Below are 18269 nucleotides of genomic sequence, written 5' to 3'. Positions count from 1 at the left end.
ACCCAACTACACTCATTGCTTGAAGCCATGGGTATAGTCCAAGACAGCACCATTTTAACAACTACACTTTTACCTCTATTTTTAAATAAACAGTACAGTAAAAATGCTTGTAAGGAAAACCACATGATGGAAAAGTACAGACAAGGAAAACTAATCGCTTTATTAACCCCTGCTAATTTCATCTTTGGAACCAAGTTTTAGGTATTCTAATATTCCTCACGGTCCAGATCAGCACTGTCAATGCCAACCTCTTCATAATCTTTCTCCAAAGCTGCCAAATCATCACGGGCCTCCGAGAACTCCCCTTCCTCCATCCCCTCACCCACATACCAATGCACAAAGGCGCGCTTGGCGTACATCAGATCAAACTTGTGATTGAGACGAGCCCAGGCTTCAACGATGGCTGTGCTGTTACTCAGCATACACACAGCACGTAGCACCTTGGCCAAGTCCCCACCAGGCACCACCGTGGGCGGCTGGTAGTTGATGCCAACCTTGAAACCAGTTGGACACCAGTCAACAAATCGAATGGAGCGCTTGGTCTTAATACTGGCAATTGAAGCATTGACATCTTTTGGCACCACGTCACCACGATAGAGCATACTTACAGCCATGTACTTGCCAGAGCGAGGGTCACATTTAACCATTTGGTTGGCTGGCTCAAAGCAGGCACTGGTAAGCTGAGCCACTGAGAGTTGCTCATGGTAAGCTTTCTCAGCTGAGATCACTGGTGCATAGGCAATCAAGGGAAAGTGGATGCGTGGATATGGAACCAAGTTGGTCTGGAATTCTATCAGATCAACATTCAAAGCACCTTCAAATCGAAGGGAGCATGTAATACAGGACACAACCTGGGCGAGAAGCCGGTTCAGGTTGGTGTAGGTTGGACGTTCAACATCCAAGTTCCTGCGGCAGATATCATAAAGGGCTTCATTATCTGCTATGAAGCAACAGTCGGAATGCTCAAGAGTGGTGTGGGTGGTAAGGATGGCGTTGTAGGGTTCAACCACAGCTGTTGAAATCTGAGGAGCTGGATAGATGGTAAATTCAAACTTGGTTTTCTTGCCGTAGTCAACACTGAGACACTGCATCAAAAGGGAAGTGAAACCAGAACCGGTGCCTCCACCAAAGCTGTGGAACACAAGGAAACCCTGGAGTCCTGTGCAATCATCAGCCTATAAAAACAGGATATATGCCAGATTAGCTAACTATACTTTTATGTTCAGAATCAAAATGTCAGACAATTTTGAAGTGTAAAGGTAAGCAACTGGTTTAATTTCTTCTATTAGGTAACGTTCTTAAAGAAGAAAGTAAATGTCAAGGGAGAAGTCCATAAAACAATATTTCCTTCAACGACAAAACAAAGAATGTTCTTTCTTTCTCCGCTTTAGGGCATCTCAGGCATCAAGGAAGACCAAGTGTTTTAAGACCTAGATCTTGTGCTCAGCTGTCCTCAACTACTTGACAATGAATCTCATAGGTTGGTAGCTCTAGCCGACCTAGATATCCATCAGGAATTAGCCAAGCTGAATACAATCAGTGAGTTTGAGTTCATATGTTTTGGTGTGAATATTAATAATAACCAATCTAGTATCACGGATCAAAATCAGTTTCCTACATTTTCAGTGAAATCCCAAACGAACAAAGAAAACTAACCCTGGGGAGCTCAGGCTTAAAGTTGTGACTACACTGCAAAAAGAATGAATAAAGCTTGACCACAGAGACATAGAGGTTTACAGCATGGAAACAGGCCTTTCGGCCCAACTTGTCCATGTTGCCCTTTTTTTAAACTCTAAGCTAGTCCTAATTGCCCACATTTGGCCCATACCCTCTAGACCCATCTTACCCATGTAACTGTCTAAATGCTTTTTAAGAGACAAAATTGTACCCCCATCTATTACTACCTCTGGCAGTAACCTCTAGTTTTACACTCCCCTACCTTTGGGAAAAGATATTGATAAGGTGCCGCACAAGAGGTTGTTACAGAAGGTTAGGGGGCATGGAGTTGGGGGTAGGGTGTTAGCGTGGATAGGGGATTGGCTGTCAAATAGGGGGAAAAGAGTGGGGGTCAATGGGTGCCATTCGGATTGGCGGTTGGTGACTAGTGGAGTGCCCCAGGGATTGGTGCTGGGGCCTCCGCTATTTACCATTTATATAGATGATCTGGAGGAGGGAACCGAGTGTATGGTGTCGAAATTTGCTGATGACACCAAGATTGGTGGAACGGCAAATTGTGCGGAGGGTGTGGAAAGTCTGCAGAAGGATCTAGATGGGCTGGGCGAATGGGCCAGGAACTGGCAAATGGAATTTAATGTTGGCAAGTGTGAAGTTGTCCACTTTGGTAGGAAGAATGGTAGGAAGGACTATTACTTACATGGTGAAAAACTGCGGCATGCTACGGTGCAGAGGGACCTCGGGGTCCTTGTGCATGAGTTGCAAAAACCCAGCCTGCAGGTGCAGCAGGTGCTCAGGAAGGCGAGTGGGATGCTGGCCTTCATAGCGAGGGGGATTGAATATAAAAGTAGGGAGGTCTTGCTGCAGCTGTATAGGGCATTGGTGAGGCCGCAGCTGGAGTACTGTGTGCAGTTTTGGTCACCGCACTTAAGCAAGGATATTTTGGCCTTGGAGGGAGTGCAGAGGAGGTTTACTAGGCTGATACCGGAGTTGAGGGGGTTGAGCTATGAGGAGAGGCTGAATAAACTAGGCTTGTACTCGTTAGAGTTTAGAAGAATGAGGGGAGATCTCATTGAGACGTATAAGATGATGAATGGGATGGATAGGATAGAGGTGGAGAGGCTCTTCCTGCTCAGAAAAGACAGTAAGACTAGCGGGCACAGCCTCAAGATAAGGGAGGTGCAGTTTAGAATGGAGTTGAGGAGGAACTTCTTCACTCAAAGGGTGGTGAATCTCTGGAATTCTCTGCCCGTTGAAGCGGTGGAGGCTGCCTCGCTAAATATATTTAAGACGCGGGTAGATAGGTTTTTGATAGGCAAGGGGATTAAGGGTTATGGGGAGAAGGCGGGAAAGTGGAACTCAGCCACAACAGATTAGCCATGATCTTATTGAATGGCGGGGCAGGCTCGAAGGGCTAGATGGCCTACTCCTGCTCCTATTTCTTATGTTCTTAAGTTCTTATGTTCTTATTGACTATCTAGCCAATTTATGTCCCTTATTATTTTATAGGTCTCTATAAGATCACCCCTCAGCCTTCTACGCTACAGAGAAACAAGTCCCAGTCTATCCAGCCTCTCCTTATAACTCAAACTATCAAGACCCGTTAGCATTCTAGTAAATCTCTTCTGCACTCTTTCTAATTTAATAATATCCTTTCTATAATCGTGTCTGACAAATTTACTGGAGTTCTATGAGGATGTGTCTAGGGTGGTGGATAGAGGAGAGCCGGTGGATGTGGTCTTTCTTGATTTTCAGAAGGCGTTTGACAAGGTACCTCACAAGAGGTTATTGCAGAAGGTCAGGGGGCATGGAGTTGGGGGTAGGGTGTTAGCGTGGATAGAGGACTGGTTGTCAAATAGGAGGCAGAGAGTGGGGGTCAATGGGTGCTATTCGGATTGGCGGATGGTGACTAGTGGAGTGCCCCAGGGGTCGGTGCTGGGGCCTCAGCTATTTACCATTTATATAGATGATCTGGAGGAGGGAACTGAGTGTAGGGTGTCGAAATTTGCTGACGACACCAAGATTGGTAGAACGGCAGATTGTGCGGAGGGTGGGGAGAGTCTACAGAAGGATCTAGATAGGCTGGGCGAATGGGCCAGGAAATGGCAAATGGAATTTAATGTTGGCAAGTGCAAGGTGGTCCACTTTGGTAGGAATAATGGTAGGAAGGGTTACTACTTACGTGGCGAAAAACTGCAGCAGGCAACGGTGCAGAGGGACCTCGGGGTCCTTGTGCATGAGTCGCAAAAACCCAGCTTGCAGGTGCAGCAGGTGGTCAGGAAGGCGAATGGGATGCTTGGAAGTTTTGCTGCAGCTGTATAGGGCATTGGTGAGGCCGCAGCTGGAGTACTGTGTGCAGTTTTGGGCGCCGTACTTACGCAAGGATATTTTGGCCTTGGAGGGAGTGCAGAGGAGGTTTACTAGGCTGATACCGGAGTTGAGGGGGTTGAGCTATGAGGAGAGGCTGAATAAACTAGGCTTGTACTCGTTAGAGTTTAGAAGAATGAGGGGAGATCTCATTGAGACGTATAAGATGATGAATGGGATGGATAGGATAGAGGTGGAGAGACTCTTCCCGCTCAGAAAGGATAGTAGGACTAGGGGGCACAGCCTCAAGATAAAGGGGGGGCGGTTTAGAACGGAGTTGAGGAGGAACTTCTTCACTCAAAGGGTGGTGAATCTCTGGAATTCTCTGCCCGTTGAAGTGGTGGAGGCTACCTCGCTAAATATTTTTAAGACGCGGATTGATGGGTTTTTGATAAGAGGGGATTAAGGGTTATGGGGAGAGGGCGGGAATGTGGAACTGAGCCACGACAGATCAGCCATGATCTTATTGAATGGCGGGGCAGGCTCGAAGGGCTAGTTGGCCTACTCCTGCTCCTATTTCTTATGTTCTTATTATAATAGGGTGATGAGAACTATACATGGTATTCCAAGTGTGGCCTTACCAATGTATCATGTATAACTTCAACAAAACATCCCAACTCCTGTATTCAATGTTCTAACCAATGAAACCAAGCATGCTGAATGCCTTCTTCACTACTCTGTCCATCTGTGACTCCACTTTCAAGGAGCTATGAACCTGTACCCCTAGATCTCTTTGTTCAGTTAACTCTCCCCAACATCCTAATATTAACTGAGTAAGTTCTGCCCTGGTTCAATCTACCAAACTGCATCACCTCGTATTTATCTCAATTAAACTCCACCTGCAATTCATCAGCCCACTGGCCCAATTGATCAGGTTGGATCTAAGTTCAGTGGAGTTCAGAAGAATGAAATGTGATCTTATTGAAACAGCTAAGATTCTAAGGATGTCGACAGAGTAGATGCTGACAAGATGGTTCCCCTCCTGGGGGGCATATTTCTTCAACTGTGCTTTCTCTTCTCAGGTGTGACAGAGAGTTCACCTACGGAGGAGGAGGAATGCTCCAAGTCTATTTCATTTATCTAGTCATGTGGAACTGGAAAGTTTGGGCCTCTGAATTCCATTAAAAAAAATCTCTCACCAGTTTGCGTATCCTGTCCAGAACCAAATCAACGATTTCCCTGCCGATAGTGTAGTGCCCACGGGCGTAGTTGTTGGCAGCATCTTCTTTCCCGGTGATGAGCTGCTCTGGATGGAACAGTTGGCGATAGGTCCCAGTACGGACTTCATCTATAAAGCAGAGTCATACATTTTCATAAGCCAGCTTATCTTCTGTATATGCCCATCCAAACACTAAGCTCGAATGGAAGGAAACAGAAGCCCTAAAGCTGCTAACACTACCATTTTGTAGAGGACTTTCACTTTCCCATTTGACCCGAGCTCTAATCTCCTGGGCCAGAAAGTTTAAATTACTGGCAGGGACAGATTAACTTGAGCGAATTCAAGCCTTATTTTTGTGTAAGGTAAGAAAATTACCTTCTCCAGAACCATTATATTTTGTTCATCTTACAGTTTTCTGTACATACACTGCATGTACAGAATCCTGAACATACTTCTTATAGTAAAGGCCATCTTTTACTTTTTATAGTAAAGGGACATAAGAAATAACAGTAGGCTTTTTTGGCCATTAAAACTGATCCGTCATCCAAAGATATGTGGGTTAGGTTGGTTGGCCATGATAAATTGCCCCTTAGTGTCAGAGGGATTAGCAGAGTAAATATGTCTGGTTACGGAGATAGGGCCTGGATGGTATTGCGGTCGATGTAGACTCGATGGGCCAAATAGTCTCCTTCTGCATTGTAGTGTTTCTATGATTCTATGAAAAATCATGGCCTTTACAGCACTTTCCTGTCTGTCTCCCATAATACTGGACTCCCGTCATCAAAAATCTGTCTAAATCAGTTTGAATATATTCAATGACCTAATCTTCATTGCTCTCTGGGGATGAGAAATCCAAAGACGGTTTGAGAGAAAAAAATTCTCCACATCTCCAAATTAAATGGGAAACCCCTAATCTTTAAACTGCTCCCCAAGTTCAAAATTCCACAACATCCTCTCAGCAACTACCCTGTCAAGCCCCCTAGAATCTTGTATGCTTCAAGAAGACCAATTCTCATTTCGTGCAAGGGGAATTGAACACAAAAGTATGGAGATTATGCTTCTGAGAAAAAGAGACAACATTTGGAGTATTGTGTCCAGTGTTTTGTCAACTTATTAAAGCAGTACAAAGAAGGTTTACTGGACTAATAGATGGAATGGTTGGGTTGCCTTATGAGGAAAGGTTGGTCAAGCTTGGCTCGTATCCCCTGCTGTTTAGAAGAGTAAGAAGCAATTTGATTGAAACATATAAGGTCCTGAGGGGTCTTGACAGGGTGGATGTGGAAAGGTTGTTTCCTCTTGTGGAAGAATCTAGAACTAGGAGTCACTGTTTAAAAATAAGACAAACATGAGATGAAACCTTTTCACTCAAAATTTTTGGAACTCTCTTCCTGAAAAGGCTGTGCAAGCATCTTTGAATAGTTTTATGCCAGAGATGGATAGATTTTTGGTGAGCAAGGACATGATAAATTGTCTGGAATGCAGATTTGAGGTTACTATCAGATCAGTCATGATCTTGTTAAATGGTTGAGCAAACTCGAGGAGCTGAAAGGACTACGTTTAATCCTTAGAGTCATAGAATCTTAGAATTACTACAGTACAGAAGGAGACCATCTGGCCCATCGAGTCTGCACTGACAACAATTCCACCCAGGCTCTATCCTTGTCACCCCATGTAATCCCCTTGACACTAAGAACAATCCCACCCAGACCTGTTGCCCGTACCCCACTAATCTAAAAGCTATGTCTTTTAGTCATTGCTCCAGAATCCTCTCCTCCATCACCATCCCTGTTCCAACAACAAGAACATTTTCTCAGAGCTGGGGATACAGAGGTACAAAGTAGCTGTAGCCCTGAGAGTCCTCAGCATTGATGGCAGATGTCACAAGATTGTTTGTATAAAATTAAGAAGATGATTAAGCGCCAATATCTATTGTCTTACCAATCACAGTTGGCTCTAAGTCGACGAACAAAGCTCGTGGGACAAGTTTTCCAACACCAGTCTCACTGAAGAAGGTGTTGTAGGAGTTGTCTGCAGCTCCATAAGTCCAGTTCCTGGGCATAAAACCATCAGGCTGGATGCCATGTTCCAAACAGTACAGCTCCCAGCAGGCATTGCCTATCTGCACACCAGCCTGACCAATATGGATGGAAATACATTCACGCTTTTGGGACAGAAAGCAAAAATATTAATTTTAAACAGGTCAGGTTAAGACAGTAACACAAGTCACAAAAATACCATCAAATTCAATAACATGTGTATTCCAAAACTATATTGAGCCTTTAAAGAAAAAACCCCTGGTACTTTACATAAAAATTCTTTCAAGGGATGTGGCATCGCTGGCAAGGGCAGTTTGTTGCCCATTTGTTGTCCATCTCTAATTGCCTTTGAATTGAGTGGCTTGCTAGGCTGTTTCAGAGGGTAGTTAAGAATCAACCACATTGCTGTGGGCCTGGAGTCACATGCAGGCCAGGCCAGGTAAGAATGGCAGATTTTCTTCCCGAAAGGACATTAATGAACCAGATAATTTTTTTAAACAATCAATGATTGTGTCATGGTCACCATTACTGAGATTAGCTATAATTTCAGATTTATTAACTGAATTTAAGTTCCACTAGCTGCAGTGGGACTGGGATTTGAACTCATGTTCCCACAGATTAGCCTCAGTCTTTGGACTACTCGTTGAGTGACATTTTACGGCCTCGTTCAGGCAATACTGGAAATTCCCGTCTGAGGCCAACACGGATTTCTATTGTTGGACTGTCACCCACTCCAATTCCGTGGCGAGCGAGGTGGTAGATTCCAGCCTATCACTACATCGCCGTCTCTCTCCTTCTCTGAAGCACAATTCACAAACTATTTCAGGAAGTTAGGCATATGTTTGTAAAAGAAAAATATTAAAGGGTTTGCAGGATGGAACTAGACTGGGTGGCTCATATGGGGATGCAGAGTAACACTGGAGCGGAACAACCTGTTTTCTGGCTATAATCTCTTGATTCTTCCATCTCAGAGTTAAAATGACTGGTGTTAGAGTAATGTTCGCAATTCAGTAGTTACTTATCTGAATGGTACAGATGCTTTGTTTACTGAGCTGGCTGCTGGAAACTTGGCACAAGTGCGCACTCCAATTCATCATTATTAATATGAGCTTTATATTCCAGTTGTTTTAACTGAATTCAAATTCCATTTGCTATTGTGATGAGATTTAAACCCATGTCCTCCAGGATTTTGAGGGCTGGATGAGTTCAGTGACATTACCACAATGCTCCAATATCCCATTCCACAACCAGGAATAAGGAAGGTGAATCACTAGCCGGGAGGGAGGGGATTCAGATGGGCCAAGCCCTTTATCAAAGTGAAGACTTGGGGGAGATCTTTAAATCAGTGGAGGAGAAGGGGTTTAGAGGGAGAGTGTCAAAGAGCAGGACCCAAGCCACTAAAAACTCGCCCACAAATGACTAGTCCAGTGACTACACCACTGTGCCACTGCCTTCCCAAATAGCCTACTCCTGCCCCTTTTTCTTATGATCTTATAATAATATGATTAGTTGTTAAACAAGCATACTTTGAGTTCAAAATGCTATCCTTTGGAAAACAATGACTAAAAACAAATTTTTTTAGGAGTCTTGCATACACTAACAGGCAGTGATAAAACAGTAAACAAACCAGCGATTGGTCTTGTTACCCAGTAAACCAGAAACACTCAACACAAACAAGCAGTTAGTACCTTTGTGCAATATACCATTGGTGACTCAGCACAGATAGACCAGTGGCAGTAAATCCACATTAGACACTTAAGACAAAGGTCAGCTTATGTTGAATTGATAAGTTTGAAGTGATTTAGTGATAGGTGAAGTTACAGGTGCACCATTTTGATTTTAATATTATGGAACAGAATATTATACCAAGTGCAACAATTTCTGGGGTTAAGAGTGAGGCGGGATGGTTCTGTTTACGACATGACGTATCTCTGCTGATCTCTGCCGCTGTAATAGCCGGCCCCTTTAAGGGCATGCATCAGAAGGGTCATGTGACCTAACTGCCCAATGGGGAACAAGTGTGGGGATCTCGGGGCAGAGCGAAACCAGATTGATCTTAGTGCTGAGATTGTAGCGCTTTGTATAGAGTTGTAAATAGTCATAAACTTGTTGTTGTTTGTGAGCTAACTGCTAAGACAGCAATTACTAAATTTGTTACAGCCATGGATATCTAAGCCAAATTTCCTCCATATCCACTCTTCTGCACATTTTTGCTGTCACTCCAAACCAGGTCCCATTACTTTTATTTTATCCCTTGGCTTCTCATCTGTCTCTTCTAATTCTTGTCAATCAGCTAGGCCACTTTTCTCCCATCTTGGATATTTTGTCTTTCACCAGCCCCCTTCCCCTCCCCCGGCAACCCCACCATCACCGGGGTGGCACAGTGGCTAGCACTGCTGCCTCAGAGCACCAGGGACCCGGGTTCAATTCCCAGCTTGTGTCATTGTCTGTGCGGAGTCTTCAAGTTCTCCCTGTGTCTGCATAAGTTTCCTCAGGGTGCTCCGGTTCCCCCTCACAGTCCAAAGGTGTGCAGGTGAGGTGGATTAGCCATGCTAAATTGTCCCTTATGTCAGGGGTATTAGCCAGGGTAAATACAAAGGGTTATAGGGGTTGGGCCCAGTGGGATTGTGGTTGGTGCAGATTTGATAGGCCAAATGACCTCCTTCCACACTGTAGGATTCTATGATCTCTAACAAGTTCGCTGCTGCTTCTCTGTCTTATACTGTCCTGCCACCACTATGAAAATTTCCCTGTTCACTTGCAGGCACACCATTGGCAACTTTATTGCGCACCACTGCAATTTCTCCTTGTCTTTTACTAGAACAGAAAAGAACATAAGAAATAAGAGCAGGAGTAGGCCATCTAGCCCTTCGAGCCTGCCCCGCCATTCAATAAGATCATGGCTGATCTGAAGATAGAGCTCACAGATGATGACACCTTGCTCTCACAGTGCACCTTCCCACATGACATTACACCTGTCCCACCTTCGTTTCTCCACCTAATCACCAACATCTCCACCTTTACCAACAGCTCCTTCCACTTTTAAAAATCCATGTTTCTGAACCCCTGAATCTCACTGCTTTTCTACTCCTTGTAGAGTTCCACCATTGAGTGTACATTAACACTAATTGTATGCTCTAAAACACTATGTTGTAAATCTGGGCATTTAATTTCAAAAGATATCTGTCCTGCCAAACTAAATAAATCTAAATTCACTTGAAATCATTGCCAATGTATATGGGGTATTGCTTTAAATTGGAACAACAGAGACAACTAACTAAGAATTGTTAAGAATTGTGCTGTGTCATGTTTAAGTCTTGTAATTGGTAAAAGTTATGCTAACTTTTTGTTATATTCTGTGTTCTTAAATAAACTTTGTTTGATAAAAGCTTTCTAGTGGGTCACTTGAATCATACTTGCAGTGAAACACTTTAGGCGCACGCATGCCAAAATCAAATGTAAAACTTAGGGTCTAGCTAACTTCACAAAACATCATTGAGATTCTGGCCTGGGTCTTAACGATTATATATAAAAGGAAGGCCAACAGTTCACCTGCTGGTCCTAAGGGGAATTACGCTTTAAATCCCTACAGTCCAGAAGGAAAAGCCAACAAAATACTTATACTCCATTTTCATCCTTTAGTCAGTGTCCCATCAGTGCATTTATTCCATGTTCCCTTTAATTCAACATGCTTAATTTCACCAAACAAAATCCCATGTGAAATCCTGTCAAACACTTTCTGACAATGCAGATATGCAGCATCCACAGAATTTGCACTCTCAGTGCACTCCATTATTTTCTTACTTAAACATGACTTGACCTGCTTAACATCAATCTGTGCTGGTTCTACTTAATTAGTTCATGTTTTTTTCCTAATGTTTTAATCTGCATTATGATTTCAGGAAGATGGCGCAACACTGCTGTTAAGGTCTATATTCCCCTTATTGCCTCTTCTTACTGAGGTACGCACTGGCATTCCTCCAGTCACCTGATACAATAAGAACATAAGAACATAAGAAATAGGAGCAGGAGTAGGCCATCTGGCCCTTCGAGCCTGCCCCGCCATTCAATAAGATCATGGCTGATCTGTCGTGGCTCAGTTCCACTTTCCCGCCCTCTCCCCATAACCCTTAATCCCCTCTCTTATCAAAAACCCATCAACCCGCTTCTTAAAAATATTTAGCGAGGCAGCCTCCACCACTTCAACGGGCAGAGAATTCCAGAGATTCACCACCCTTTGAGTGAAGAAGTTTCTCCTCAACTCCGTTCTAAACCGCCCCCCCTTTATCTTGAGGCTGTGCCCCCTAGTCCTACTGTCTTTTTTGAGCGGGAAGAGTCTCTCCATCTCTATCCTATCCATCCCATTAACATAAGAACATAAGAAATAGGAGCAGGAGTAGGCCATCTAGCCCTTCGAGCCTGCCCCGCCATTCAATAAGATCATGGCTGATCTGTTGTGGCTCAGTTCCACTTTCCCGCCCTCTCCCCATAACCCTTAATCCCCTCTCTTATCAAGAACCCATCAACCCGCTTCTTAAAAATATTTAGCGAGGCAGCCTCCACCACTTCAACGGGCAGAGAATTCCAGAGATTCACCACCCTTTGAGTGAAGAAGTTCCTCCTCAACTCCGTTCTAAACCGCCTCCCCTTTATCTTGAGGCTGTGCCCCCTAGTCCTACTGTCTTTTTTGAGCGGGAAGAGTCTCTCCACCTCTATCCTATCCATCCCATTCATCATCTTATACGTCTCAATGAGATCTCCCCTCATTCTTCTAAACTCTAACGAGTACAAGCCTAGTTTATTCAGCCTCTCCTCATAGCTCAATCCCCTCAACTCCGGTATCAGCCTAGTAAACCTCCTCTGCACTCCCTCCAGGGCCAAAATATCCTTGCGCAGGTGCGGCGCCCAAAACTGCACACAGTTCATCATCTTATACGTCTCAATGAGATCTCCCCTCATTCTTCTAAACTCTAACGAGTACAAGCCTAGTTTATTCAGCCTCTCCTCATAGCTCAACCCCCTCAACTCTGGTATCAGCCTAGTAAACCTCCTCTGCACTCCCTCCAAGGCCAAAATATCCTTGCGCAGGTGCGGCGCCCAAAACTGCACACAGTACTCCAGCTGCGGCCTCACCAATGCCCTATACAGCTGCAGCAAGACCTCCCTACTTTTATATTCAATCCCCCTCGCTATGAAGGCCAGCATCCCATTCGCCTTCCTGACCACCTGCTGCACCTGCAGGCTGGGTTTTTGCGACTCATGCACAAGGACCCCGAGGTCCCTCTGCACCGTCGCCTGCTGCAGTTTTTCGCCACGTAAGTAATAGTCCTTCCTACCATTCTTCCTACCAAATTGGACCACCTCACACTTGCCAACATTAAATTCCATTTGCCATTTCCTGGCCCATTCGCCCAGCCTATCTAGATCCTTCTGCAGACTCTCCACACCCTCCGCACAATTTGCCTTTCCCCCAATCTTGGTGTCATCAGCAAATTTTGACACCCTACACTCGGTTCCCTCCTCCAGATCATCTATATAAATGGTAAATAGCTGAGGCCCCAGCACCGACCCCTGGGGCACCCCACTAGTCACCAACCGCCAATCCGAATAGCACCCATTGACCCCCACTCTCTGCCTCCTATTTGACAACCAATCCTCTATCCACGCTAACACCCTACCCCCAACTCCATGTCCTCTGACCTTCTGCAGTAACCTCTTGTGAGGTACCTTATCAAACGCCTTCTGAAAATCCAGAAAGACCACATCCACCGGCTCTCCTCTATCCACCGCCCTAGACACATCCTCATAGAACTCCAGTAAATTTGTCAGACACGACTTCCCTTTAATGAAACCGTGTTGCGTCTGCCCTATCAAGCAATTCCCTTCAAGATGCCTCGCAATTTCCTCCTTAATGACTGATTCTAACATTTTACCTACCACAGACGTTAAACTAACCGGCCTATAATTCCCCACCTTTTGCCTGGCACCCTTCTTAAACAACGGCGTAACATTAGCCGTTTTCCAATCTTCCGGCACTTCCCCGGAATCCAGCGACGTCTGGAAAATAACCACCAAGGCATCCACTATAACCTCCGCCATTTCTTTCAGAACCCTCGGATGCATTCCATCCGGTCCTGGGGACTTGTCCACAATCAGCCCCTCCAGTCTGTCACGCACCACCTCTCTAGTAACAGTAATGTCATTAAGACCCTCCAGTCCTACCACCTTTCCATCGCTAACACCCGGCAAATTATTCACGTCCTCCTCCGTGAAGACAGAAACAAAAAAGTTATTCAAGACCTTAGCCATATCCCCATCCCCTACCACTAGGTCCCCTTTCTCATCCTCTAAGGGGCCAACGTTCACCCTAGCCAGCCTCTTCCTTTTTATATATTTATAAAAACTCTTGCTATCCTTTTTTATATTAAGCGCTAGCCCAGCTTCATAGCTTCTTCTACCCTCCTTTATCAACTTTTTTGTCAATCTTTGTTGACATTTAAACCTTTCCCAATCCTCTTCTCGCCCACTGCTCTTAGCTACTCTAAATTCCTCCGCTTTTAATTTAACACTTTCCTTCACCTCCTTCGTTATCCACGGCTTATTACCTCTCTTCCTACTGTCCTTTTTAACCATCGGAATAAATTTCTGCTGAGCACCAAGAAAGATCTCCTTAAAGATCCTCCACTGCTCCTCAGCAGACCTACCTTCCAACGTGCTCCCCCAGTCCACATTCGCCAATTCTTCTCTCATCCTACCATACTCCCCTCTATTCAAACAAAGGACGCGTGTCCGGGAACCCACTTTCTCCTCCTCCATCTGCAACAGAAACTCCACCATACAATGATCACTCTCTCCAAGAGGATCCTTCACCGCAAGGTCCCTAATTCTACCCGCCTCATTACATAGCACCAGATCCAAGATAGCGCGCTCCCTCGTCGGCTCCAACACACACTGTTCCAGGAAACTATCCCGGCAGCATTCCAAGAACTCCTCCTCGAGCCCACCTCGTCCAACATGGGTCGACCAATCAATATGCAGATTGAAATCCCCCATAACTACTGCCGTCCCATTCCTGCACGCCGCACTTATTTGCGCATTAACAGCCCGCCCCACCTCCAGATCATTATTCGGGGGCCTATAGACGACACCCAAGCCATCCAACCAAGACCATCCAAGCACAGCTAAAGGATTGTGTGCGAGGGTCTTTGCCTCAGCATACTGCACTGACTGACACTGACCAACTAGCCCTCGCTGTGTTTCAATTCTACCAACGTCATTTCTTCATCTGCGGCGACCTTATATTGTTGCTCAACTTTTGGGGAGGAGGTTCAGTATTTGGGGAGGGGAAGGGGTCAGTATTTGGGAGGGGTCAGTATTTGGGAACAGACAGGGGTTGATATTTGGGGAGGGGGTCAGTATTTGGGGAGGAGGGTCAGTATTTGGGGTGGGGTCAGCATTTGAGGAGGTGTCAGTATTTGGGGCAGGGAAGGGGTCAATATTTGGGGAGGGGTCAGTATTTGGGGAGGGTTCAGTGTTTGGGCAAGGGTCAGTATATGGAGTGGGGGAGTCAGTATTTGGGTAGGGGGTCAGCATTTGGGGAGGGGTCAGAATTTGGGGAGGAGGTCAGTATTTGGAGTGGGGTCACTGTTTGGGGAGGGGTCAGTATTTGGGGAGTGATTAGTGTTTGGGAAGGGGTCAGGATTTGGGATGGGGTCAGTGTTTGGGGAGGGGTCAGTGTTTAGTGAGGGGGAGGGGTCAACATTTGGGGAGGGATCAGTATTTGGGGAGAGGTCAGTATTTAGGAAGGGGTCAGTAATTAGGGAGTGGTCAATATTTGGGGTTGGAGTCAGTATTTAGGGATGGGGAGGAGTCAGTATAGGGGAGGGGTCAGTGCTTGGGGTCAGTATTTAGGGAGGGGGTCAGTGTTTGGGGAGGGGTCAGTATTTAGGGAGGGGAGGGGTCAGTGTTTGAGGAGACGTCATATTTAGGGAGGGGGACAGGTCAGTGTTTGGGAAGGGGTCAGTGTTTGAGGAGGGGTCAGTGTTTGGTGAGGGGTCAGTATTTGAAGAGGGGTCAGTATTTGGGGAGGGGTCAGTGTTTGAGGAGGGGTCAGTGTTTGAAGAGGGGTCAGTGTTTGGTGAGGGGTCAGTGTTTGAAGAGGGGTCAGTATTTGGGGAGGGGTCAGTGTTTGAGGAGGGGTCAGTGTTTGGTGAGGGGTCAGTGTTTGGTGAGGGGTCAGTGTTTGGGAAGGGGTCAGTGTTTGGTGAGGGGTCAGTATTTGGGGAGGGGGTCAGTATTTGGGGAGAGGTCAGTGTTTGGTGAGGGGTCAGTATTTGGGGAGGGGTCATTGTTTGGTGAGGGGTCAGTGTTTGGGGAGGGGTCAGTGTTTGGGGAGGGGTCAGTGTTTGGGGAGGAGGTCAGTATTTGGGGAGAGGTCAGTGTTTGAAGAGGGGTCAGTATTTGGGGAGGGGTCAGTGTTTGGGGAGGGGTCAGTGTTTGGTGAGGGGTCAGTGTTTGGGGAGGGGGTCAGTATTTGGGGAGAGGTCAGTGTTTGAGGAGAGGTCAGTGTTTGAAGAGGGGTCAGTATTTGGGGAGGGGTCAGTGTTTGTGGAGGGGTAAGTGTTTGGGAAGGGGTCAGTGTTTGGTGAGGGGTCAGTGTTTGAGGAGGGGTCAGTGTTTGAGGAGGGGTCAGTGTTCGAAGAGGGGCCAGTATTTGGGGAGGGGTCAGTATTTGGGGAGGGGTCAGTGTTTGGTGAGGGGTCAGTGTTTGAAGAGGGGCCAGTATTTGGGGAGGGGTCAGTATTTGGGGAGGGGTCAGTGTTTGGTGAGGGGTCAGTGTTTGAGGAGGGGTCAGTATTTGGGGAGGGGGTCAGTATTTGGGGAGGGGTCAGTGTTTGGGGAGGGGTCAGTGTTTGAGGAGGGGTCAGTATTTGGGGAGGGGGGTCAGTATTTGAGGAGGGGTCAGTGTTTGGGGAGGGGTCAGTGTTTGAGGAGGGGTCAGTATTTGGGGAGGGGGGTCAGTGTTTGAGGAGGGGTCAGTATTTGGGGAGGGGTCAGTATTTGAGGAGGGGTCAGTGTTTGAGGAGGGGTCAGTGTTTGGGGAGGGGGTCAGTATTTGGGGAGGGGGTCAGTGTTTGGGGAGGGGGTCAGTATTTGGGGAGGGGTCAGTGTTTGAGGAGGGGTCAGTGTTTGGGGAGGGGTCAGTATTTGGGGAGGGGTCAGTGTTTGGGGAGGGGTCAGTATTTGGGGAGGGGTCAGTGTTTGAGGAGGGGTCAGTGTTTGAGGAGGGGTCAGTGTTTGGGGAGGGGTCAGTGTTTGGGGAGGGGTCAGTGTTTGAGGAGGGGTCAGTATTTGAGGAGGGGTCAGTGTTTGAGGAGGGGTCAGTATTTGAGGAGGGGTCAGTGTTTGGGGAGGGGTCAGTGTTTGGGGAGGGGGTCAGTATTTGGGGAGGGGTCAGTGTTTGGGGAGGGGGTCAGTATTTGGGGAGGGGTCAGTGTTTGGGGAGGGGTCAGTGTTTGAGGAGGGGTCAGTATTTGGGGAGGGGTCAGTGTTTGGGGAGGGGGTCAGTGTTTGGGGAGGGGGGTCAGTATTTGGGGAGGGGTCAGTGTTTGGTGAGGGGTCAGTATTTGGGGAGGGGTCAGTGTTTGGGGAGGGGTCAGTGTTTGGGGAGGGGTCAGTGTTTGAGGAGGGGTCAGTATTTGGGGAGGGGTCAGTGTTTGGGGAGGGGTCAGTGTTTGAGGAGGGGTCAGTATTTGGGGAGGGGTCAGTGTTTGAGGAGGGGTCAGTATTTGGGGAGGGGTCAGTGTTTGGGGAGGGGGTCAGTGTTTGGGGAGGGGGGTCAGTGTTTGGTGAGGGGTCAGTATTTGGGGAGGGGTCAGTGTTTGAGGAGGGGTCAGTGTTTGGGGAGGGGTCAGTATTTGAGGAGGGGTCAGTATTTGGGGAGGGGTCAGTATTTGGGGAGGGGTCAGTGTTTGGGGTTGGGATCAGTCATGAGCAGCCTCGCCTATCCGCAGGGAAAGTAAGTTATGTTTAAAGTTAATTCTCTCTGTGCGCGGAGACAGCCGCTGCCTTATCTCACAGTTACAGCCATACCATCTTTCACCTCGACGCCCCAATCGAGGAATCTTCTGGAACAACGTTCCCGCCAAACCCTTCACCACTCCAGCCTGCGCATGCGTTATCATTCAAGCGCGCGTCTGTCTCGCCAACAGTCGCATTAACTACGCTTGCGCATTGTGTTCACTACGCATGCGCCTAAGCGCTCAGTCAGGCTTTTGACCACGCATGCGCATGATCACGCATGTGCCTGAGGTCTGAGGCAGGTGGCAGACCACGCATGCGCTGGAGGGCTGAGCAACGTGAACCATGGCATGGATACTGGAATGTCTCATTTCAGTCCTAAATGGTCTACCCTACTTTCTTCAGACTGTGACTCCTGATTGTGGACACTCCCACCATTGGGAACATCCTTTCTGCATATACCCTATCTCATCCTGTTAGAATTTTATAAATCTCTATGAGATTCCTCCACCACCACCACCACCCCCCCCCCCCCCCGCCCCACCCCATCACCTGAACTCCAGCAAAAACAATCCTGACCTAGTCTCTCCTCATACATCAGTCCCGCCATCTCTGGAATCAGCCTGGTACACCTTTACTGCACTCCCTCGAGAGCTGGAACATCCTTCTTAGAAAAGACCAAAACGACACACAATATTCAAGGTGTGGTCTTACCAAGGCCTTATATAATTGCAGCAACACATCCCTGCTCCTGTAAATAAGAACATAAGAAATAGGAGCAGGAGTAGGCCATCCAGCCCTTCGAGCCTGCCCCGCCGTTCCATAAGATCATGGCTGATCTGTTGTGGCTCAGTTCCACTTTCCCACCTTCTCCCCATAACCCTTAATCCCCTTGCCTATCAAAAACCTATCTACCTGCGTCTTAAATATATTTAGCGAGGCAGCCTCCACCACTTCAATGGGCAGAGAATTCCAGAGATTCACCACGCTTTGAGTGAAGAAGTTCCTCCTCA

General features: G+C 46.9%; 1 protein-coding gene across 1 annotated transcript; it reads right to left on the bottom strand.

The window, feature by feature from the left end:
- Positions 1-206: 206 nt before the first annotated feature.
- On the bottom strand, positions 207-17432 carry LOC145350335 (tubulin alpha-1B chain-like). The gene is made up of 4 exons (XM_080199557.1): positions 17329-17432; positions 7139-7361; positions 5181-5329; positions 207-1175 (listed from the first exon to the last, which is right to left on the bottom strand). The coding sequence occupies exons 1-4, from the start codon at positions 17329-17331 to the stop codon at positions 207-209; spliced, it is 1344 nt and encodes a 447-aa protein (XP_080055683.1). The 5' UTR covers positions 17332-17432.
- Between the last annotated feature and the right edge of the window lie 837 nt (positions 17433-18269).

This window comes from Carcharhinus amblyrhynchos, chromosome 11 (assembly GCF_965287045.1).
Source record: "Carcharhinus amblyrhynchos chromosome 11, sCarAmb.v2.hapA, whole genome shotgun sequence".
Lineage (NCBI taxonomy): Eukaryota > Metazoa > Chordata > Chondrichthyes > Carcharhiniformes > Carcharhinidae > Carcharhinus > Carcharhinus amblyrhynchos.
This window is presented reverse-complemented; position numbering and strand designations above follow the sequence as displayed.

Coding starts and splice junctions, on each gene's coding strand:
- LOC145350335 (XM_080199557.1), bottom strand. Junction 5,330..7,138: donor CTTAGAGCCAACTGTGATTG/GTAAGACAATAG, acceptor TCTGCTTTATAG/ATGAAGTCCGTACTGGGACC. Junction 1,176..5,180: donor TGGACAGGATACGCAAACTG/GTGAGAGATTTT, acceptor CTGTTTTTATAG/GCTGATGATTGCACAGGACT.